General features: G+C 45.2%; 1 protein-coding gene across 2 annotated transcripts in view; it reads left to right on the forward strand.

Moving 5' to 3' along the window:
- Positions 1–23706, forward strand: part of ankfn1b (ankyrin repeat and fibronectin type III domain containing 1b) — a 293724-nt gene that overhangs the window by 266407 nt on the left and 3611 nt on the right. For both annotated transcript variants that reach the window (XM_029710105.1, XM_029710113.1), the window contains 16 exons: positions 568–778; positions 1543–1750; positions 3440–3637; positions 4573–4686; positions 4817–4914; positions 6571–6661; positions 8600–8707; positions 10916–11015; positions 17816–17948; positions 18178–18297; positions 18762–18977; positions 21714–21880; positions 22018–22168; positions 22544–22712; positions 23053–23219; positions 23474–23681. In XM_029710105.1, coding sequence (XP_029565965.1) covers positions 568–778; positions 1543–1750; positions 3440–3637; positions 4573–4686; positions 4817–4914; positions 6571–6661; positions 8600–8707; positions 10916–11015; positions 17816–17948; positions 18178–18297; positions 18762–18977; positions 21714–21880; positions 22018–22168; positions 22544–22712; positions 23053–23219; positions 23474–23681 — 2459 coding nt within the window. The remainder of the gene's footprint in view (positions 1–567; positions 779–1542; positions 1751–3439; positions 3638–4572; positions 4687–4816; positions 4915–6570; positions 6662–8599; positions 8708–10915; positions 11016–17815; positions 17949–18177; positions 18298–18761; positions 18978–21713; positions 21881–22017; positions 22169–22543; positions 22713–23052; positions 23220–23473; positions 23682–23706) is intronic.

A 23706-nucleotide genomic window follows, 5' to 3' on the forward strand; every position in this document is an offset into this window, starting at 1 on the left:
AATTTAATATCTGCTTAACTTTATATATCTGCTTAACTTAATATAAGGAACTTAAAATTATAAAAAATAAAAATATATTTATACTTGTACTTTTACTTTTGATGCTTAAGTATACTTTAGCAATTACATTTACTTTGATACTTATGTATATTTAAAACCAAATACTTTTAGACTTTTACTCAAGTAGTATTTTACTGGGTGACTTTTACTTGAGTCATTTTCTATTAAGGTATCTTTACTTTTACTGAAGTATGACAATTGGGTACTTTTTCCACCACTGGTGCAAGTGATTCAAAAATACCAGAAGTACAACAAATACTCACCCCATTCACACTGGTTCCAGTGGCTCAGTGGGTAAGTCCTAGCAACACCAGGCTTTTTGGGTTTGATTCCCTCATGGTCCACAAATACTGAATATACTATAGTTACCACTATAAACTCTGAGTCACTTTGGATAAAAGCATCTGCTAAAATAGCATACAAAGACCGATACAATTGATACTAATACTCACCAAAACCTTTCGCCCTCCTCTGCCCCTATCCAACCCCTCCCATGTCTCCCCACAGGGCCGACTCAGCCAAGATGAACCAGCGAGAGATGCGAGAGCCTCATCCTCCTCCCATCCGGAACAAGTCCACCAGTCTGTCATCCCCCAGTGCCGCCCGCCGCCTGTACAGGAACCTGTCAGGGAAGTTCCGTGTGGGCAACCTGCCTGGCCTGGAGGACAGTGTGGTGTCGGGACGGGGCGATAAGGAACGCCTTCGCAAGTCCACTATGGTGAGGGACACAGGGTCAATACAGGTTAAACACAGGCTCAACACAGGGTCAGTACAGGTTAAACACAGGCTCAACACAGGGTCAATACAGGTTAAACACAGGCTCAACACAGGGTCAATACAGGTTAAACACAGGCTCAACACAGAATCAACATAGGCTCAATAAAGAATCAACATAGGCTCAATACAGAATCAACATAGGCTCAATACAGAATCAGCACAGGCTCCATATAGATTTAACAAAGGCTCAATACAGAATCAACACAGATTCAATACAGAATCAACACCGGCTCAATACAAAATCAACACAGGCTCAATACAGAATCAACACAGGCTCAATACAGTAACAACACAGGCTCAAGAGAGAATCAACACAGGCTCAATAGAGAATCAACACAGACTCAATACAGAATAAAAATCGGCTCAATACAGAATCCACACAGGCTCAGTACAGAATCCACACAGGCTCAATACAGAATCAAAACAGGCTCAATACAGAATCAACACATGCTCAATACAGAATCAACACAGGCTCAATACAGACTCAATACATAATCAACACAGACTCAATACATAATCAACACAGAATCAACACAGGCTCAATACCAAATCAACGCAGACTCAATACAGAATCAACACAGACAAAAAACGAAATACAGATGAGACACATGCAAGATACAGACTCATCACAGACACAACACAGACTCAATACCGACACAACACAAGCCCCTAACACCTCATTAAACATGTGTTGATGTGTGTCAGTTCCAGAGTAACGAGGCGCTGTTCGAGGCGGTGGAGCACCAAGAGATGGACCTGGTGCAGTTACTCCTGTCCCAGTACAGTACGGAGGAGCTGGACCTCAACACCCCTAACAGTGAGGGCCTGCTGCCCCTGGACATCGCAGTCATGACCAACAACGTACCCATGGCCAGGCTGCTCCTCCGCGCCGGAGCCAAGGAAAGCCCCCACTGTGGGTACCTGTTCTGGCTGGCTGGTTGGCTGGCAGACTAGCTGTATTCATTCTGTCTGACTTTCTGTCTAGCCCACTTGTACGCCTGCTCCTTAGCTTATAGCATCATAACAGTTGTTTATTGAAGAAAATATGGAGCATGCTCCATCCTCATGTACCACAGTATGAATAGGGCCTTTAGGTTCAGATCTAGGATCAGCTTACCCTCCCCAAATCCTAACTCTTCGAATGCAAAACTGACTTTAGATCGGTGTCTAAAAGTAACTTAATCCTCACTCCGGCAAGCGCGGCCGTCGTCATGGAAACCGCGCCCGCTGCCACGGCAACCAGAGCAGCTGTCACAGTAAGCAGAACAGCCAACCTCTCACGACGCACCGAACAACAGCGCGCTCCAACACTACAGAGCATGTCAAAGTTGACTGTTGTTGTCTCTCAGTCTGGCAGCGAGAGAAGAAAGAGTGACAGCCGAAAAACATAGGGGCGCTAAAGGAGGCGTCGTTATGGCATTATGATGCAATATTAGTCATCTCCATAAGGTTCTGCCGCCTGTGATCTAGCAGCCTCCACCGTCTCACCCTCTGCTAATGATTAGGCCTCGCCGAGCGCTCCCAGACTATTTGTGTTTGCGCTCCCTTTCCAGAACCTATCCAGACATTTTATAAAGGTATCACCAAATTGAAAACACTTGAATGGAAAGTGGTGTTTACTGAAGTTTGCTCTTTGATTGCTCTCCGGAGCCCAAACAACACATGAAGAAAAAAAGAGAGGGAAGGAGAAAGAGGGAGGGAGGAGAGAAATAAAGGGTTCTCCCGTCAAACCCCAACCAGGATACCGCGTCGGCGTTTTTATAAGAGCGTCCTAATCAGACTCCATCTGAGGAGAATTGAGATCAAAGACAATGCAGTGCTTTCGTTAGGCTTTGAACGAAAGCTCCGAAAAGCCATTGATTCTGCTGCAGGAGACTTCACAGAGTCTGTCTGCGGCTCCCCGAGACAGAGACATACTGAGACATACTGTAGACATACTGTCTCAGACACAGACATAGGGAGACAGACATAGGCATTCATAGACACCATCTAGACTCACAGCGGTCGTCCCCTGTGGCTCAGATGGTACAAGAAATATAACGAAGCACAGAGATGCGTACAGAGGCACGCACGAACACAGTTAAGTGAGACACAGTGACACGCTGAAGTTCACTCAAGACCCACTTTGAGTCAGGGAGACTGAGCTACGTAGTAAGACAGGCGGATCTATAATAACCTAGTTATACCTCTGTCTTACAGCACCGACAAAACCGTTTTCTCATCATTTTGGGTGTCCCCTTGAAATCCCTGCACCACAGAGGAACCAAACCCCGCCTGTCCACACTTAGTTTCATGACCCCATTTTCTCTGTCATTTTAACTCTGAATGATGTCACCCTTAAAGAGTGACTGCGCAGTTAAATGGGATTTAATGAGGAATTTGCGTTAGTGCCTCTGACAAACAGAGACATTAAAAAGGCTTGAGGGTTTTACCAGTGGATTATGGGAAAAGAGGGGGAGGTTTTCTTAGAATGAAAGGATACCTGCGCGATCCTTTATTCGCCCAAGTGATGCTATTATTTCCAAGAGCACGGCTGGTAATGTGTCGATCGTTGCTTTAGTGCGTAATCCAAATTACAACTGTGTGTGTTTGTGCCCTGTAGTTGTGAGCCTGGAGGGCCGTGCGGTGCACCTGGCCACGTTGGTCCGTGAGGCCGAGCAGCGTGTGGGGGACTTGCAGGCCCAGGTGCGGAGTGAGTTCCCCGGGGAGCGGGAGGCGTCGGACCATGAGAGGCAACTCAAGGCCTGGGAGTGGAGGCACCGGCTCTTCAGACGCATGCAGACGGGCTTTGAGCATGCCAGTCAGTAGACACACACACACACACACACACACACACACACACGGACACACACGCCATAACACACATTATACACACACAGGGGGCACTACTTTGTGCCACTTAATTGTAAAATATGCTGTGTGTGTGTGTGTGTGTGTGTGTGTGTGTGTGTGTGCGTTAGATATTTTGGAGCCAGAGATCATGTGATAGGCTCCACTTGAAGTACAGTTGGGGCCCAGATCTTTCCAGCGTCGCCTTGATTTCCATTTTTTTGGTTCTTTTTTTTTGGTGGCATTCTGTCTGGGCTGAGCTGTTAATAGGTTCCACGTTGTGATGGCTGGGACAGAGCGGGGTGTGTGTGTGTGTGTTCATGCTTATATGTGTGAGCACATGCATGTGTGAGTAGGCCTATGTGTGCGTGCGTGTGTTTGTGTGTGTGTGCGCACGTCTGGGGTGTGTGTGTAGTGCGTCTATGTTCCCTCTTTAACTTTTTATAGGCATTTCTTGACACGCGTGGTGGTAGGTAGACAGACAGCCCCTTTACACCCTACTCAATCTGGACTTTGATGCATAGAGGAGTTCTTCATTACTTTACATACTCCATGCTTTTATGACCAGACACATTTTGTAGGCTTTTCTCAGGCACTCAAACACAGTAGTGAAATTCTTCAGATAGAGGAAGGTGCATGTTATGATTATGAATAAAGAAAAAAAAGACGTCTTTGAGTGATTGAACACTGTATGTAACTGTGTTACTGCAAGTCGACCGATGAATAATTGTAAAGTGCGATATCAATGTAGATGACTGCTGGGTATGTGACATATTCTATGAAACCACTAACATTTCAGACTTTTTGTCAGCCCTGATTGACTCTCACTGACTCACTGAATAACAGTGTTGAAGCCCTAAAAAGCCAGCAATACCGGATAATATGAAGATGTTTGTCCGTCCACAGGCCCTCCGGATGTTCCCAGCTCTGTCCGTCTGTCTGTCAGTAGCAGCTCCAGTCTGAGGGTGGACTTCCAGGAGCCTCTCAGTGTCAACTCTGCGGTAGTCACCAAGTACAAAGGTCAGCACCCGTTACATGCTACTTGCAATGCTTACTAATAAGACATGAAGTCCTGTTTCTTATTCTATAGAGATTGGGAGGAAAGTAGGTACGAAATGCACTAATGTAACTGTGTGTGTGCGCTCCACAGTGAGTTGGAGCGGTTCCCCTTCCCTCAGTCCTCTGTTGGGTGAGCTGCTAGTAGAGGACACCAGTCTTCTGCAGTGCAACATTACTGACCTCACACGCGTGAGTATATATTCATGTTCAGTAGGGCACGCCGTACCAAAACGCTTTGCAACAACAAAAAAACAGCATTCTACACTCTAATTGGACAAGTTTAGATAGCACCGTTTTATTTAATCCTTATTTTACCAGGTAAGTTGACAGAGAACACAGTCTCATTTACAGCAACGACCTGGGGAATAGTTACAGGGGAGAGGAGGATGAATGAGCCAATTGTAAGCTGGGGATGGTTAGGTAACTGTGATGGTATAAGGGCCAGATGGGGAATTTAGCCAGGGTTAACACCCCTACTCTTACGATAAGTAACATGTGATCTTTAGTGACCACAGAGAGTCAGGACACCCGTTTAATGTCCCATCCAAAAGACAGCACCCTACACAGGGCAATGTCCCCAATCACTGTCCTGGGATATATATTTATTTTGGGGGGGGGAGAGGAAACAGTGCCTCCTACTGGCCCTCCAACACCACTTCCAGTAACATCTGGTCTTCCATCCAAGGACAACCCTGCTTAGCTTCAGAAGCAAGCCAGCAGTGGGATGCAGGGTGCTATGCTGCTGGCATACCTATTTTATTCATTTTTTCCCTACTGAACACAACACAGGGCTATTCCAAAGCCCTGATGTTTTTCTCCCCCAGCTATCAATGAATAATTTCATTTCCATCAAATCTTACATCCAAGTTAAATACCTCAGCTAGAGAGGCAAACACACACACACACACACACACACACACACACACATCACATCACACCAGAGTGATGCTCAATCAGAATGTCAAAATGTCACCATGTCTCAGTCAGATCGACACTTTCCCATGTGTCTGAAAAGCACATTTCCACTGCTTCCACCTCAGGCCTTATAAAGGCTGCCAGTGATGGCATACAGCTACACTTTCCCCATTTACGGGTGAGAAAGCAACACACAAAAACACAACAGTTAGCTTTCCAACAGCTGGTAGCTTTGACCGATAAAAACATTTAGAAGGCCACTATTCCACATGAAGGGCCATGATAGGAATCACATATGTGTCTGAGCCACTCGGTTAGATGTCACATTGTTAAGGCCTTTTATCATGTGATACTTTCTGTACTCCAAAAATTCTGTTTCCTTTCTAGTCACTAGTCATCTGAGCACACACTCTATAAACACACACTCGCACACGCGTAACACGCACGCACATTTAAATGAAGGCAGAAAGAGTTAGAGCTCTGTAAAATAAACTGCTCAAACACATTTCATTGTTTAAAATCGCAGCTCCCGTCATTGCATAAGGGAGCTCAGCCAGACACACACACGCAAACGATACATAACCAGATTTATGGTTTTCATTTTAGACGGGCACATAGACAGACAGACGCTCCGGGGACATTATTGTGCAGGAGAAATACCCCGGTGCATATAGGTCCTCTAGGCTCTGTTGCCATGCCGCCCACACACACACACACAGACAGTATGAGGACATGCAGGGACAAACATTACCACCCAATGTATATGCTATGAAAGACAATACATCATTTGTCAACTGCATCACAATTAGAGACACTTTATCGCAAATAATTCAAAAGACCCTTTAATAATAATAATATTTCATTTATTTTGTTTCATTTATTTCATAGTGCATTGTGCTAATGCCATCTCTTTGTGCTGTTCTGTGACAGGGAGAATATTACTATTTCCAGGTGTCTGCCTTCAACATGAAGGGATGGGGTCCTGCCCAGAACTCCACCCCATCCTGCGCCTCCCCTTCCAGTAAGTCCACCTCTCTATCCCCTCATCTGTGTGTCCGTTCGTGCGTGCATTGGGCTGTTCTCATTAAACCCGCATCAAGCGTGTCGTCTGAGCCGAATTTCCAACGCCAACGTCATTTCAGCAATGCTTAACTCCCTCTTACCAACTTCCATGGTATTGGGTGGTTAGGTGGTTGGTGGTTGGCAGCTAGACCCCCCCTGGCCAGAAGCAGGGTGCCGGACCCTCGTCTAATGCCGGACGTCAGTGTGTGTAACCTTAGCTGTGTGTTTGGACTAATGAGATCAGCCAATGGGTGGTGTGAAGTCATCCAATTCAACAGCTGAGGAGATGGTCAGAACACCTCTGCCTCTCTCCTTCTCTCTCTTTCTCTCCTTCCCTCTGTCTTTCAAAGGCTGTCTCTCTTCCTCTTCCTGTCTCTCCCTGTCTCTTTCTCACTCTCTCGATCGCTTGATCTTTCTCACTCTCTCGATCTCTCTCTCTTCCTCCCATCTCTCTCGCTCTCCCAATGAGGAGACAAGGAGAGGAAGCCAAATTAGATTATTGAGATGTACCCGACCCTCAGTCGTTTCCACATTCCGAGTGGGATTCCCAACATCGTGGTGTGGGATGAGTTTTAGAGCTTGTGCGTAAAAACCTCAAAGTGCGTCAACTGCTGTTGACTTTTCCTTTCAACACCTGACCAAACTGAATGTCCATGGTGGGAGAGAGAGCGAAAGGAAACGGCAGTGTATGACAGCAGAATAGACAGTGTGTACTCCTGCGTTTAGAACACGTTCAATATGTGTGTGTTATTGTGTATGTCACCTACGTATTTGCTTGTCTGCACTTGTTTGTGGGTGTTCATTTTAAGCATGTTTGTGTGTTTCTGGCCTTGTGTAAAAAGGTGTAAACACATACGAACATACCAATGTGTGTATGAATTTGCCTGTGCAAGTCTGTGTAGTGTGTAGAGCATGTCTGTATCTCTCCCTGTATATATGAGAGAGAAAGTGAGAGAGAGAGAGAGTCAGCCTGGGCTTTCCCTCTCTCCCCCCCAACCACCTCCTCCCCCCTCTCTCCCCTCCCTCCGAGCTAATTTCGATGGTTGCGTGTTTGTGTTTTCCATTTGGGCTACCACTGGAAATATTTGCATGTCTGTGAGAGCTGGGGCCGTAAAGGCCCAACAGTGGGGCCCTTATACGAGGACCTCTCTCTCCGCCGGGGCCATTAAAGAGGCTAGTTGTCCAGTCAGGACAGGAACCTTTCCGGGAATAGAGCTCACGGTGTTTCACCCAGCCTCCAGGGGCCCACGGGGGATAACCAAGACGCCGCTGTTGCTGCCGTCTTATCACCAGCACATCGTCCTCCCTCCTTCCTTTTCTACTCCTCCGCGGGCCACTGCTGCCACACTCTCTCTATCTAGAGGGAGAGTCTATACTAAACTGTTTACCCCTTGTGTATACAGTGGGACTGAGGGAGGGATGTGTAGTGTGTGTGTCTGTGTAGGGGGGTGTACAGTGTGTTTGTGTACTGTAGGCGATGTGTGTGCGTGTGTGTGTGTGTGTGCAGTGCAGTATGTGGGCGGGGTGAGGCGTGTGGCGTGTTGCACTCCTGCATCTCTCAGTCGCCGTGTGTGCGCGTATGTATAGGGGGGAGAGGGAGGGACAGGTCTGCACACACTGAGTGCTCTCAGTCGGCTCGCTCCAAGTGGCAGCGGCAGCACACACTGGAGCTGTCTCTCCCTCTCTCCTTCTTAGCCAACCACAGCTTTCTCACACTGAGGTGGCACTGACACACGCCATGTTTTTTTTTTCCCCAGTATTTCCATGTAATGCAGGTTTATGATATTGATAGTTCACTGGCACAGTTTGCAGTGTGTGTGCCTTGCTCAAGGGCACAATGGCTGTAGGTGGCACCACATTTGTATTTATTGTTCATTGTTTCTGTCTGTATCTGCAGGTTGGAGGGAGATTGACGGCCGCGCACCTCGCCAGCGGGGACAGAAGGAGGCGCTAGACCAGCTACTGGGACAGATTAAAGAGACGCACCGCCACTGTGTGTGCCACGGTATAAAGAGTCTTCCCCGTCTTCGCTTCTCGGCTACCTCGACATGTAGCATAAGTCATCTCTACTACTTATACAGGATCAGACTGTTCTGAATCCTCCTTAATGTGAAGGTTAGACTGGTAATCTGATCCTAGGTCTGTGGTTAAGGGAAACCTGAACACTTTGTGCCACACTGAAATGAACCCCCATCTTTTCATAAGTAAGCCGTTTCCCCTAACTGAATAATGTTCCTTGGTCTCTCACTTGGAGTGGGAGCATATTCAAAGGCAAATAGATCTTGGAGATCTCACTCAATGCTTCACTGTGCTTTGGGTATGCTTCTTGTTCAATGGCTCCTTTTGCTTTTGTTTCCAAAATACCTCTTACAGTAAATTGGCTCGATAATTGAAGGCCTGATAACATAGAAGATTTTCTCTGGTGGTTGTGAATCCAGTTTCACAACAAAACAGTCAGTCAGTGGGCCTCCCGGGTGGCGCAGTGGTCTAACGTGCCACCAGAGACTCTGGGTTCGAGTCCAGGCTCTGCCGCGACCGGGAGGCTCATGGGGCGACGAACAATTGGCCCAGCGTCGTCCGGGTTAGGGGAGGGTTTGGCCGGCAGGGATATCCTTGTCTCATCACGCACTAGCGACTCCTGTGGCGGGCCGGGCTCAGTGCACACTGACACGGTCGCTAGGTCTACGGTGTTTCCTCCGACACATTGGTGCAGCTGGCTTCCGGGTTGGATGTGCATTGTGTCAAGAAGCAGTGTGGCTTGGTTGGGTTGTGTTTCGGAGGACGCATGGCTCTCGACCTTCGCCTCTCCCGAGTCCGTACAGGAGTTGCAGCGATGAGACAAGACAGTAACTACTACTACCAATTGGATACCACGAAATTGGGGGGAAAAAGGGGTAAAATAAAAAAATAAAACAGTTAGTCAGTTAGCTCAGCCCTATATTGAAATGGTAGGATATATAGTATATGCATATACTGTATAGTAAACTATTACTATGTATAAACGTATATACCTACTGTATATACATAGCATAATGACGTAACATGTCACATATAGTAATCAGTGGAGTAGCAGTGTATACTATGCCTACTATATACGCATATAGCATAATGATATAATGTATGTAGCATGTCATGTATAGTCATCAGTAATAATCTATATAATAGTCAGCATTCAGTCTCCTGGCCAGGCTTTTCCAGTTCACGCACGGTAGCCGAGGTCGTCTGTCCCAGGTCATGTTTGTTGTTCTTGTAGAGACGGAGCCTTGACTCTAGTTTGAGGGCTATAAATTAACACTGACTGGCTGCAGCCTGGTCCCCCTACAGGCCTCCAGGACCCCTGTCTGCTCCCCCCCCCCCCCCCCCCCCAAAACTGCCCACCCGCACCCCCCTTCTCCAAACACTATTAATTAAACTGTGAAAGGGGCCTTGACTAACACAGGCACCCCAGCGGACGGCTATACCTGTCTGTCTTACTGAGTGTCAGGGCGGTAAGAGGGCTGTTGGAAAGGGGGGGGCGAGGTGAACTGCAGCTCGTTTTCTTGTTATTCCACCACGACTCGTCTCATGAAAATAAAATGTGTTCATTTCTCCTGAATAGGGGATTTATTGACTTAAGTGGCCTGAGCCGGAGTGAGATTGCCTCAGGGCTTCTGTGTAGGGGGGGACCCCGCAGGTTCTAATGAATTGTAAAGCACATTATCTCACTTGCCCCACCCCCCCAGGCCCACTAAAAATAAACATGTCCCCTCAGAGAGAACTGACCTCCCTGTCAGTGAAAGACGAAGGGTTCACCCCTCCACCTCCTCCTCCTGTAACCCCCTGCCCCACCCTCCGTCCCCCCAGTACGTCTTTTTAGGTCTCTATATCTATATACGGCAGGCTCTGACACCTCCTGTCTGTCCAGGTAAACACACACACACACACCCAGCCCCCCTTTGTGACTGCACTTAGAATGGCTGGTTTCCTCTGGCCCTATAGTCTGCTTCAGAGTGTGTGTGAATGTGTCAACTGACCTAACCTGAATAGAACACATGAGATTACCGATGCATTCCACTACACTATTGTGCATACACCTAAGCTGTGGGAAACAGGATGCAGTATCCATTCCTAACAGTGATGCACCGAAGAAAATTCTTACTGTAAATTCTTACTGTGTCTTTGGCTTGGTACAGTAGTTCTATTAATCACTGTCTTGAACCTCTCATCCTTTCAGAGCAGTGCAAAGCCCCTCCACACGTGAGGAAACATTCCGTATCCAAAAGCCTGCGCCACCTCTTCCAACCTACCAGCAAATTTGTCAAAAGCTTGAAACGGTATTTAAGCATTTTTACACCTTCTTATATCTACTGCCTTCCATCTTCACTTTCATGAGATTATTTATTTTCACACCTACAGTACCAGTTAAAAGTTTGGATACACCTACTCATTTAAAGGTTTTTCTTTATTTGTACTATTTTCTACATTGTATAATAATAATGAAGATATCAAAACTATGAAATAACACATATGGAATAATGTAGTAACCAAAATAGTGTTAAACAAATCAAATATATTTTATTTTTGAGATTTTTCAAAGTAGCCACTCTTTGCCATGATGACGGCTTTGCACACTCTTGGCATTCTCTCAACCAGCTTCATGAGGTAGTCACCTGGAATGCATTTCAATTAACAGTTGTGCCTTGTTAAAAGTTGATTTTTGGAATTTATTTCCTTCTTAATGCATTTGAGCCAATCAATTGTGTTGTGACAAGGTAGGGTTGGTATACAGAAGATAGCCCTATTTGGTAAAAGACCAAGTCCATATTATGGCAAGAACAGCTTAAATAAGCAAATAGAAATGACAGTCCATCATTACTTTATTATTATTTATTTATTTTTCGATTTTATTTAACCAGGAAGGCCAGTTGAGAACAAGTTCTCATTTACAACTGTGACCTGGCCAAGATAAAGCAAAACAGTGTGACAAAAACAACAACACAGAGTTACACATGGGATAAACAAACGTACAGTCAATAACACAATAGAAAATCTATATACAGTGTCTGCAAATGTAGAAAGGCAATAAATAGGCCATAGTGGCAAAATAATTAAAATTTAGCATTAACACTGGTGTGATAGATGTGCAGATGATGATGTGCAAGTAGAGATACTGGGGAGCAAAAGAGCAAAAAAAAATAACAATATGGGGATGAGGTAGTTGGGTGGGCTATTACAGATGGGCTGTGTACAGGTGCAGTGATCGGTAAGCTGCTCTGACAGCTGATGCTTATAGTTAGTGAGGGAGATATAAGTCTCCAGCTTCATTGACTTTTGCAATTCGTTCCAGTCATTGGTAGCAGAGAATTGGAAGGAAAGGCGGCCAAAGAGGTGTTGGCTTTAGGGATGACCAGTGAAATATACCTGCTGGAGCGCGTGCTACGGGTGGGTGTTGCTATGGTGACCAGTGAGCTGAGATATGGCGGGGCTTTACCTAGAAAAGACTTATAGATGACCTGAAGCCAGTGGGTTTGGCGATGGATATGTAGCAAGGGCCAGCCAACGAGAGCATACAGGTGGCAGTGGTAGGTAGTATATGGGGCTTTAGTGACAAAACGGATGGCACTGTGATAGACTGCATCCAATTTGCTGAGTAGAGTGTTGGAGGCTATTTTGTAAATGACATCGCCAAGGATCGGCAGGATAGTCATAGGAAATAGGAAGCCGATTCTAGATTTAATTTTGGATTGGAGATGCTTAACGTGAGTCTGGAAGGAGAGTTTACAGTCTAACCAGACACCTAGGTATTTGTAGATGTCCACATATTCTAAGTCAGAACCGTCTAGAGTAGTGATGCTAGCCGGGCGGGAGGGTGCGGGCAGTGATCGGTTGAAGAGCATGCATTTAGTTTTACTAGCATTTAAGAGCAGTTGGAAGCCACGGAAGGAGTGCTTTGTGGCATTGGAGCTCGTTTGGAGGTTTGTTAACACAGTGTCCAAAGAAGGGCCAGATGTATACAGAATTGTGTCGTCTGCGTAGAGGTGGATCAGAGAATCACCAGCAGCAAGAGCGACATCATTGATATATACAGAGAAAAGAGTCGGCCCGAGAATTGAACCCTGTGGCACCCCCATAGAGACTGCCAGAGGTCTGGACAACAGGCCCTCCGATTTGAAACACTGAACTCTATCTGAGAAGTAGTTAGTGAACCAGGCGAGGCAGTCATTTGAGAAACCAAGGCTGTTGAGTTTGCCGATAAGAATGCGGTGATTGACAGAGACGAAAGCCTTGGTCAGGTCGATGAAGACGGCTGCACAGTACTGTCTTTTATGATATTGTTTAAGACCTTGAGTGTGGCTGTGGTGCACCCATAACCAGCTCTGAAACCAGATAGCATAGTGGAGAAGGTACGGTGGGATTCGAAATGGTCGGTGATCTGTTTGTTAACTTGGCTTTTGAAGAATTTAGAAAGGCAGGATGGATATAGGTCTGTAACAGTTTGGGTCTAGAGTATCTCCCCCTTTGAAGAGGGGGCTGACCGCGGCAGCTTTCTAATCTTTAGGGATCTCAGACGATACGAAAGAGAGCTTGAACAGGCTAGTAATAGGGGTTGCAACAATTGCGGTGGATAATTCTTTAAAGAGAGGGTCCAGATTGTGCAGCTCTTTCAGAACATCAGCTATCTGGATTTGGGTGAAGGAAAATAAACAGTCTCCAAACACTTTTTGGAATTAGTACTACAGGATTCAAATTCCTTTTCTGAAAAAGCTAGCCTTTGTTTTCCTGACTGACTGTGTATATTGGTTTCTGACTTCCCTGAAAAGCTGCATATCGCGGGGGCTATTCGATGCTAATGCAGTACGATACAGGATGTTTTTGTGCTGGTCAAGGGCAGTCAAGTCTTGAGTGAACCAAGGGCTATATCTGTCTTAGTTCAAAATGTTTTGAATGGGGCATGCTTATTTAAGATCATGAGGAAAGCACTTTTAAAGAACAACCAGACATCCTCTACTGGGGATGAGGTCAATATCCTTCCAGGATACCCGGGCCAGGTCGATTAGAAAGGCCTGTCCACTGAAGTATTTTAGAGTGCGTTTGACAGTGATGAGGAGTGGTCGTTTGACCGTGGACCCATTACGGACGCAGGCAATGAGGCAGTGATCGCTGAGATCCTGGTTAAAGACCGCAGAGGTGTATTTGGAGAGCAAGTTGGTCAGGATGATATCATTGAGGGTACCCATGTTTACGGATTTAGGGTTGTACCTGGTAGGTTCCTTGATAATTTGTGTGAGATTGAGGGCATCTAGCTTAGATTGTAGGATGGCCGAGGTGTTAAGCATATCCCAGTTTAGGTCAACTAACAGTACGAACTCTGAAGATAGAGTTTAAGACAGTGGTTCCCAAACTTTTTATAGTCCCGTTCCCCTTCAAACATTCAACCTCCAGCTGTACCCCCTCTAGCAACAGGGTCAGTGCACTCTCAAATGTTGTTTTTTGCCATCATTGTAAGCCTGCCACACACACACTATACAATACATTTATTAAACATAAGAATGAGTGTGACTTTTTGTCACAACCCGACTTGTGGGAAGTGACAAAGAGCTCTTATAGGACCAGGGCACAAATAATAATATAATAATAATCAATAATTGCGCTCCTTATTTAACCATCTTACATATAAAACCTTATTTGTTCATCGTAAATTGCGAATAACTCACCACAGGTTAATGAGAAGGGTGTGCTTGAACGGAAGCACATAATTCTGCAATGTTGGGTTGTATTAGAGAGAGTCTGTCTTAAATCATTTTCCACACACACTTTGTGCCTGTATTTAGTTTTCATGCTAGTGAGGGCCGAGAATCCACTCTCACATAGGTATGTGGTTGCAAAGGGCATCAGTGTCTTAACAGCGCGATTTGCCAAGGCAGGATACTCTGAGCGCAGCCCAATCCAGAAATCTGGCAGTGGCTTCTGATTAAATACAATTTTCACAGAACCACTTGTTGCAATTTCGATGAGGCTCTCTTGTTCAGATATTGGTAAGTGGACTGGAGGCAGGGCATGAAAGGGATAACAAATCCATTTGTTTGTGTCATCCGTTTCGGGAAAGTACCTGCTTAATTGCGCACCCAACTCACTCAGGTGCTTCGTTATATCACATTTGACATTGTCCGTAAGCTTGAGTTAACACACAAGAAATCATACAATGAAAGACCTGTGTGTTGTCCTTGTTAATGCAGACAGAGAAGAGCTCCAACTTCTTAATCAATTTTGTCCCGCACATTGAATATAGTTGCGGAGAGTCTTTGTAATCCTAGATTCAGATCATTCAGGCGAGAAATCACCCAGATAGGCCAGTCGTGTGAGAAACTCGTCATCATGCAAGCGGTCAGACAAGTGAAAATTATGATCAGTAAAGAAAATTTTAAGCTCGTCTCTCAATAATAAAAAACGTGTCAATACTTTGCCCCTTGATAACCAGCGCACTTCTGTATGTTGTAAAAGCATTACATGGTCGCTGCCCAAATCAAACTTTATTTGTCACATGCACCGAATACAACAAGAGTAGACTTTACCGTGAAATGCTTACTTACCAACAGTGCAGTTGAAGAAGAAGAAAATATTTACCATGTAGACTAAAATAAAAAGTAATAATAAAAAGTAACACAATAAGATTAACAATAACGAGGCTATATACAGGGGGCACCGGTACCGAGTCAGTGTGCTAGTTGAGGTAATCTGTATATGTAGGTGGGGGCGAAGTGACTATGCATAGGTAACAAACAAACAGGGAGTAGCAGCAGTGTACAAAAGGGGGGGGTCAATGTAAATTGTCCGGTTGCGATTTTATCAATTGTTCAGCAGTCTTATGGCTTTGGGGTAGAAGCTGTTGAGGAGCCTTTTGGTCCTAGACTTGGTGCTCCGGTACCGCTTGCCGTGCGGTAGCAGAGAAAACAGTCTATAACTTGGGTGACTGGAGTCTCTGACAATTTTATGGGCTTTCCTCTGACACTGCCTATTATATAGGTCCTGGATGGCAGGAAGCTTGGCCCCAGTGATGTACTGGGCCGTTCGCACTACCCTCTGTAGCGCCTTACGAGATGCCGAGCAGATGCCGAGCAGTTGCCATACCAGGCGGTGATGCAACCGGTCAGAATTCTCTCGATGGTGCAGCTGTAGAACCTTTTGAGGCTCTGGGGACCCATGCCAAATTTTTTCAGTCTCCTGATGGTTTTGTTGTGCCCTCTTCACGACTGTTTTGGTATGTTTGGACCATGATAGTTCGTAGGTGATGTGGAAACTCTCGAACCACTCCACTACAGCACTGTCAATGTTAATGGGGGCCTGTTCATAACATTGCATAGTGCAGAAAATACACGAGAGTTCAGGGGCCTTCCTTTAACAAAGTTAACCATTTTCACTGTAGTGTGCAAAACGTCTTTCAAGCTGTCAGGCATTCCCTTGGCAGCAAGAGCCTCTCGGTGGATGCTGGATACAAGTGGCGTCGGGAGCAACTGCTTGCACGCTCATTACCACTCCACTATGTCTCCCTGTCATGGCTTTTGCGCCATCCGTATGCATACCAACACATCTTTACCACCAATGTCCATTTGATGTCACAAAGCAGTCCAGTTCTTTAAAAATGTCCTCTCCTGTTGTCCAGGTTTCCAGTGGTTTGCAGAAGAGGATGTCTTTCTTAATTGACCCCTCATAAATGTAACGGACATATACCAGGAGCTGTGCCAGGCCCGCCACGGCTGTTGACTCATCCAGCTGTAACGCATAGAATTCACTGGCTTGTATGCGCAGCAGTAATTGTTTCAACACATCTCATGCCATGTCACTGATGAAGGTATTGTCTGTATCGTTTTTTGGGCCTTTTCCCCCAGCATACCTGCTTTAAGACATGAAGGTTAGTCAATGCAGAACATTTCAAAACCTTTGAAAGTTTCTTCAAGTGCAGTCGCAAAAACCATCAAGCACTATGATAAAACTGGCTCTCATGAGGACCACCACAGGAAAAGAAGACCCAGAGTTACCTCTGCTGCAGAGGATACGTTCGTTAGAGTTACCAGCCTCAGAAATTGCAGCCCAAATAAATGCTTCACAGACTTCAAGTAACATACATCTCAACATCAACTGTTCAGAGGAGACTGCGTGAATCAGGCCTTCATGGTCAAATTTCTTCAAATGAACCACTACTAAAGGACAACAATAAGAAGAAGAGACTTGCTTGGGCCAAGAAACAGGAGCAATGGACATTAGACTGGGTGAAATCTGTCCTTTGGTCTGATGAGTCCAAATTTGAGATTTTAGGTTTCAACCGCCGTGTCTTTGTGAGACGCAAAGTAGGTGAACAGATGATCTCTGCATGTATGGTCCCACCGGGAAGCATAGAATGGGGGGGGTGATGGTGTGGGGACGCTTTGCTGGTGACACTGTCTGTGATTTATTTAGAATTCAAGGCGCACTTAACCAGCATGGCTACCACATCATTCTGCATCGATACACCATCCCATCTGGTTTGCGCTTAGTGGGACTATCATTTGTTTTCCAACAGGACAATGACCCAACACACCTCCAGGATGTGTAAGGGCTATTTGAACAAGAAGGAGAGTGATGGAGTGCTGCATCACATGACCTGGCCTCCACAATCACCCGACCTCAACCCAATTGAGATGGTTTGGGATGAGTTGGACCGCAGAGTGAAGGAAAAGCAGTCAACAAGTGCTCAGCATATGTGGGAACTCCTTCAAGACTGTTGGGAAAGCATTCCAGGGAAGCTGGTTGAGAGAATGACAAGTGTGTGCAAAGCTGTCATCAAGGCAAAGAGTGGCTACTTTGAACAATCTAAAATCAAAAATATATTTTGATTTGTTTAACACTTTTTGGTTACTACAGGATTCCATATGTGTTATTTCATTATGTTGATGTCTTCACTATTATTCTACAATGTAGAAATAAAGGAAAACCCTTGAATGAGTAGGTGTGTCCAAACTTTTGACTGGTACTGTATAAATGCTACGAATGCCACAAAATATAATCTCAAATGCCGTTCTACCTATAGGCTATTGTGAGAATGAATAGTTCAAGAAGACCAACTAACTGACTCTGATTTGTCTCTATGGTCCTCCAGAGGTCTCTACTTGACCTCTATATTCTACCGAGATGACAACGTACTTGTGACGCCCGAGGACCAGATCCCCATCGTAGAGATAGATGACTCCTACTCCAGCTCACTGATGCAGGACTTCCTATGGTTCACTAAGGTAACATACAGACTAGTTCCATACCTAACCATTCGCATTTTAGGTGGTAACGGTTGGTACATTCTGGGACTTATGGTACTTCAAAGAATTCTACAAAATTGCTAACATGCTAACAGCGTGGTACTCAGAGTTGCTTGCTTTAATGAGTCCTAAAGAAATAAACAAGAATTGATTATTGCTGCGTAATTACCATTTTATCCTAAATGCTTGTGTGTTTCTCCATCCCCAGGTGTCCTACCTATGGGAGGAGATTCCGTGGCTGCAGCAGTGTCTCAGCCCCTCCCAGTCTTCCTGCTCCTGCACCCTCCAGACACGCCTCAAGATGCTGCAGGCCGTATCCCAACTACAGGTACGTCCTTGCCCATCAATACTGTTATAAACATGACATAACACCTTAATACATAACACCTTAAATGGCAGGGAGATATCCTAGCGGTTAAGAGCGTTAAGCCAGTAACCGAAAGGTCACCGGTTTGAATCCCCATGCCGACAAGGTAAATAATCTGCTGATGTTCCATTGAGCAAGGCACTTCACCCTAATTGCTCCTGTAAGTCGCTCTGGATAAAAGCGTCTGCTAAATGACTATAACTGTAAATATTAGTAACACCCTTATAACCACTCATGGTCATTTATTACTAGTTACCACTGATAACATGGTCAAAACCATAAAATCTTCATTAAAAAAACATAACTCCTCTCTAAAACCATGACATATTGATCAAATATTGGTCAGAACCATCAAATGTTAGTTGAAACCATTCTGGTCAAAACCATGTGTCTTTGAAAAGGTATTTTTGGGGATGTTTTTGCAGGGAATGCTGGGAACTCAGGACCTGGGTCAGGTTTATTTTGAGCCAATCAAAGACAAGCATGGCAACGCTCTGCTGGTGTTGCTGAGGGACATGAACGTGTGTCCCAGTCTGGACGGGGTGAAGTGGACACATCTGTGTAAGCTTCAGCTTCAACGCAAGTCCATCTCGTCCCCCGAGGAGCCCACGGCCCTGGACACGCTGCTCATCACCCTCCACGTATGTCCCAACCCACTACAACCTCTGGCGTTTAGAGCTTAGCAATGTAACGTTAGTGACACCGAGACCCTTTTCCTTAAACATTACAGAATCCCCAGAGAATAAGGTGAAGTCATTTGAAATAGCTAATTGGATTGAGTTTGAATCTGAGGAAAATTACGCAAGCTTTAGGTACTCATTTGAACAGCGTACAAATTAGCATGTTCAAAAGAGGCTAAGGCTGCATTCATACCAAACCAAAAGCACAATGTAGATTAAACAGTTCCCTATATTTACCCTTCACCACATTGTGTGTTTATTTTAATTGTACACACGGCAATCCGCTGCCTGTCATGCCAATGTGCATGTCACTTGTATCTAAGTAGTCTATCAAGCTATCAAGCTAGTCCAGACATTTAGTCACAGCAGACATCAGGTCCAATGGATCCATGCCAGCAAAACAGCTCCTGTAATCTCCTGTATGCTCAAATTCCCTGAAACACCATTCATTTAAATAAGAGTCTTTCAGACATACAATTTTAAAGTATTCAGACCCCTTGACTTTCTCCACATTTTGTTACGTTACAGCCTTATTCTAAAATGGATTAAATAAAACATTTTTCTCATCAATCTACACACAATACTCCCTAATGACAAAGTGAAACAGGTTTTTAGACATTTTTGTAAATGTATTACAAATAAAATACAGAAATACCTTATTTCTATAAGTATTCAGACCCTTTACTAAGAGACTTGAAATTGAGCTTACTGTAGCTACATCCTGTTTCCATTGATCATCCTTGAGACGTTTCTACAACTTGATTGGAGTCCACCTGTGGTAAATTCAATTCGATTGGACATGATTTGGAAAGGCACACACACAGACCTGTCTACATAAGGTCCAACAGTCGACAGTGCATGTCAGAGCAAAAACCAAGCCATGAGGTCGAAGGAATTGTCCGTAGAGCTCCGAGACAGGATTGTGTCGAGGCACAGATCTGGGGAAGGGTACCAAAAAAAATCTGCAGCGTTGAATGTCCCCAAGAACACAGTGGCCTCCATCATTATCATATGGAAGAAGTTTGGAACCACCAAGACACTTCCTAGAGCTGGCTGCCCGGCCAAACTGATCAATAGGGGGAGATGGGCCTTGGTCAGGGTGGTGACCAAGAACCCATTGGTCACTCTGACAGAGCTCCAGAGTTCCTCTGTGGAGATGGGAGAACCTTCCAGAAGGACAACCATCTCTGCAGCACTCCACCAATCAGGCCTTTATGGTAGAGTGGCCAGACGGAAGCCACTCCTCAGTAAAAGGCACATGACAGCCCGCTTGGAGTTTGCCAAAAGGCACCTAAAGGACTCTTAGACCAAGTGATTCTCTGGTCTGATAAAACCAAGATTGAACTCTTTTGCCTGAATGACAAGCATCACATATGGAGGAAACCTGGCACCTGGCATCCCTACAGTGAAGCATGGTGGTGTCAGCATCATCCTGTGGGGATGTTTTTCAGCGACAAGGACTGGGAGACTAGTCAGGATCGAGGGAAAGATGAATGGAGCACAGAGAAAGGACAGAGATATCTTTGATGAAAACCTGCTCCAGAGCGCTCAGGACCTCAGTCTGGGGCGAAAGTTTACCTTCCAATAGGACAATGACCCTAAGCACACAGCCAGGACAACACAGGAGTTGCTTTGGGACAAGTCTGGCCCACCCAGAGCCTGGACTTGAACCCGATCGCACATATCTGGAGAGACCTGAAAATAGATAAATAGCTGTGCAGCGACGCTCCCCATCCAACCTGACAGAGCTTGGATGGTATGACGTGTAGCGTCATACCAAAGAAGACTCAAAGCTGTAATTGCTGCCAAAGGTGATTCAACAAAGTACTGAGTAAAGGGTCTGAATACTTATGTAAATGTATTTCAGTTTTTACTATTTAATACATTTGCAAACATTAAAAAAAAGTGCTTTGTCATTATGGGGTATAGTGTGTAGATTGATGAGGGAAAAATACAATTTAATCAATTTAAGAATAAGGCTGTAACGTAACAAAATGTGGAAAAAGTCAAGGGGTCTGAATACTTTCCGAATGCACTGTACTTTACAATCATACATTTTCATTAAGTAGTTCTCAGAATCTGTTGTAGGCTTACCAATTTATAATCGATAGGTTTACCAAACAATTATCAATTAAGAGCAGTTGGCTTTAGTAATAGTAAAATGTATTTCAACAAATGTGAAGACAATCATATCAAAAGTGATGTGATCATTGCATTGTGAAAGCAATTACTTCATATGAACAGGTATTGCAATGTGAAACATGTATTTCTAGATGAAACTCTGATTAATAAGTTTAGTGAAAAAGTGACTGTATGATTTTGTGTGTTATACTTAGTCAACTGAAATTGTGCTTTTGAAGCAACTGCCATTTTAAGGATCTGTTTTCAATTTTGTACTAAGCATTGTGAAAATGCACCAAAGCGATAGAAAGAAACTGTAAATATAGCTTATGATGCCAAATATGAACGAATTATATGATTGAAAACATATGAAATGCATTGTACGGTTATTATTTCACATGAACTTAAAAAAAAAGACAAAAGACCACAGACTGGAGCAAGCTGATCCTCAAAGCCCTCAAAGCAACAACAACATCTAAATAAATGACATCAAAATAAACTATTTCAAAGGCCATCCCAGACATCAACAACAGCTGTCTCATGCCTTTCCCGTCTGGTTCCCATCGTCTATTTCAGGAGAAGCTGGCGTACCACAGACGGAGCAGGAAGCTCCTCTCCCCAGGCCTGTACCTGGGCTACCTGAAGCTGTGTAGCTCTGTGGACCAGATCAGAGCCCTGGTGCCTCAGAAGCTACCCAACGTCCTCTGTCATGCTAAGATACGAGACAACTGTAATGTGTCTAGGTGAAGTACCTGGATACCAGCCACCGGGGTTTATCAGTGAATTCATTGATTTCATGTTATGGTGTTGTTATTGAAATACTAGCCATTGTCTGTAATATAATTGTAACTTTGTGTGTTTGCGTGTGTGTGTGTAACAGGGAGGAGTGGCAGTGGCTGCAGGCCCTCAGTTCTCTGGAGGAGTCTCTGGAGATGGACCAGGATGTGCAGAGCGCTCCACACCGCCTCCTACAGGACCTACGCAGCGCTGCCAAGGACCTCATGGCCCACATGAACATCCCTGTCAGCCAGGTCAGCACTCATCCATCCACCCAGCCAGCCAGCCATCCATTCATCCATCCACCCAGCCATCCATCCATCTATCAACTCATCCATTCCATCCGTCCATCCGTCTGTCCGTCCATCCATCACTGCAAACATGTACTGTAGGTTGGGTGGAATGCGGTTATGCCAGCGCTTCCAAAGGTTTCTTATGGGAATGGGTTGCTTGTAGATCCTGAGCCTTCTAAAACAGAAGCAATGACAGTAACACCCAAAGATGACCACAGCAACAACCTATAGTTCTACAGTAGCTGGAATACATTTTAAGCATCCTTCCATCCATCTATCCATTACATGGCATCAATGTCATAGTTGTGACTCAGTATGCTGTCCCCGTTGTCCCAGGTGCAGGACTTCCGTATCTACGCCCAGGAGGTGTTGGAATTTGGGGACAAGGTGTCATTCCTGCTACTTCTGCCCCCCTCAGACGACGTGTGTACGGCCCCCGGCCAGAACAACCCCTATTCCCCCCGATCAGGCTTCCTCACCCTGCCTCTGCAGATCTTTGAGCTGGGTCAGTACTGCTCCGTCTAGTAGGATTTCCTTATGTCTTCCAATTACTGTTATTTATTCAACTATGGTCATTCAGTTGACATCCGATTGATTGGCCTATTGTGACTTTAAATTGTTTGTGCAGTTGACTCAAATGAATGAATGCTTGAGACTGTTGGGAGAGTGTGCACTAAACCCAAAGCAATTAAAAGCATGAAAAAGTGAAACGTATCTGAAGTGCACTTATCAGTAGTCAAAAAGGTGGAAAAGGTGTTTGTATTTTTCTATCAGCTATTTAGTCTTTTTTAAATCTAGATAATAAGTCTGTCCTGTGCCCTTTTCTATCCTGTCCACGTCTACAGTTCACTTTGATGCCTACTGCCCCAGCTTCATAGGGCAGTACTGCCGTGTGTCTGCCCTGCTGGAGCTGGAGTCGCTCATGTCCCAGCAGACCCTGAGGGAGGCCTTCTCTGAGACGGAGCTCCACGCTGCCAAGCAGAAACACCAGCAGGTCCAGGAGCACATGCAGGTAGGTGGGAGTCATAGCTGAGCTAACCGTAACCTAGATGTCCTGATCTGGATGTAGTCTCCAATTGCTCCATAATAATGGAAACTACAGTCATATCAGAGCTAAGCAAGCATCACGCAAGAAGCTTAAAGACCACCTGGAGCTCATTTGTAGCACATGGCGTTTCAAAGAGCACAAAAAGTAAACAATATTGCATTTGAAAGAGCATTAAAAGTTAACAATGTTTTTTTCCTGCATGTTTCCCCCTATTACAGCAAATGGAGGAGGTGTGGCGGGAGGCGCGGTGGATCATGGACGCCCTGCAGTATGCCCGCTACAAGCAGCCCACCGGGGCCATTTCCCTGGCCTGGATCATCCACTTCTCCAGCGACGCGGAGCCCGACACGCCCCGCTCCACCTCCTCCCAGCCAGACTACCTTCCCTCACCCATGCCCTCCCCCGAACCCAGCCGCAAGCACTCTGGTAAGACCCCGAGAACCTATCTTAT

The sequence above is a fragment of the Salmo trutta genome, chromosome 2 (assembly GCF_901001165.1).
Source record: "Salmo trutta chromosome 2, fSalTru1.1, whole genome shotgun sequence".
Taxonomy (NCBI): Eukaryota; Metazoa; Chordata; class Actinopteri; order Salmoniformes; family Salmonidae; genus Salmo; species Salmo trutta.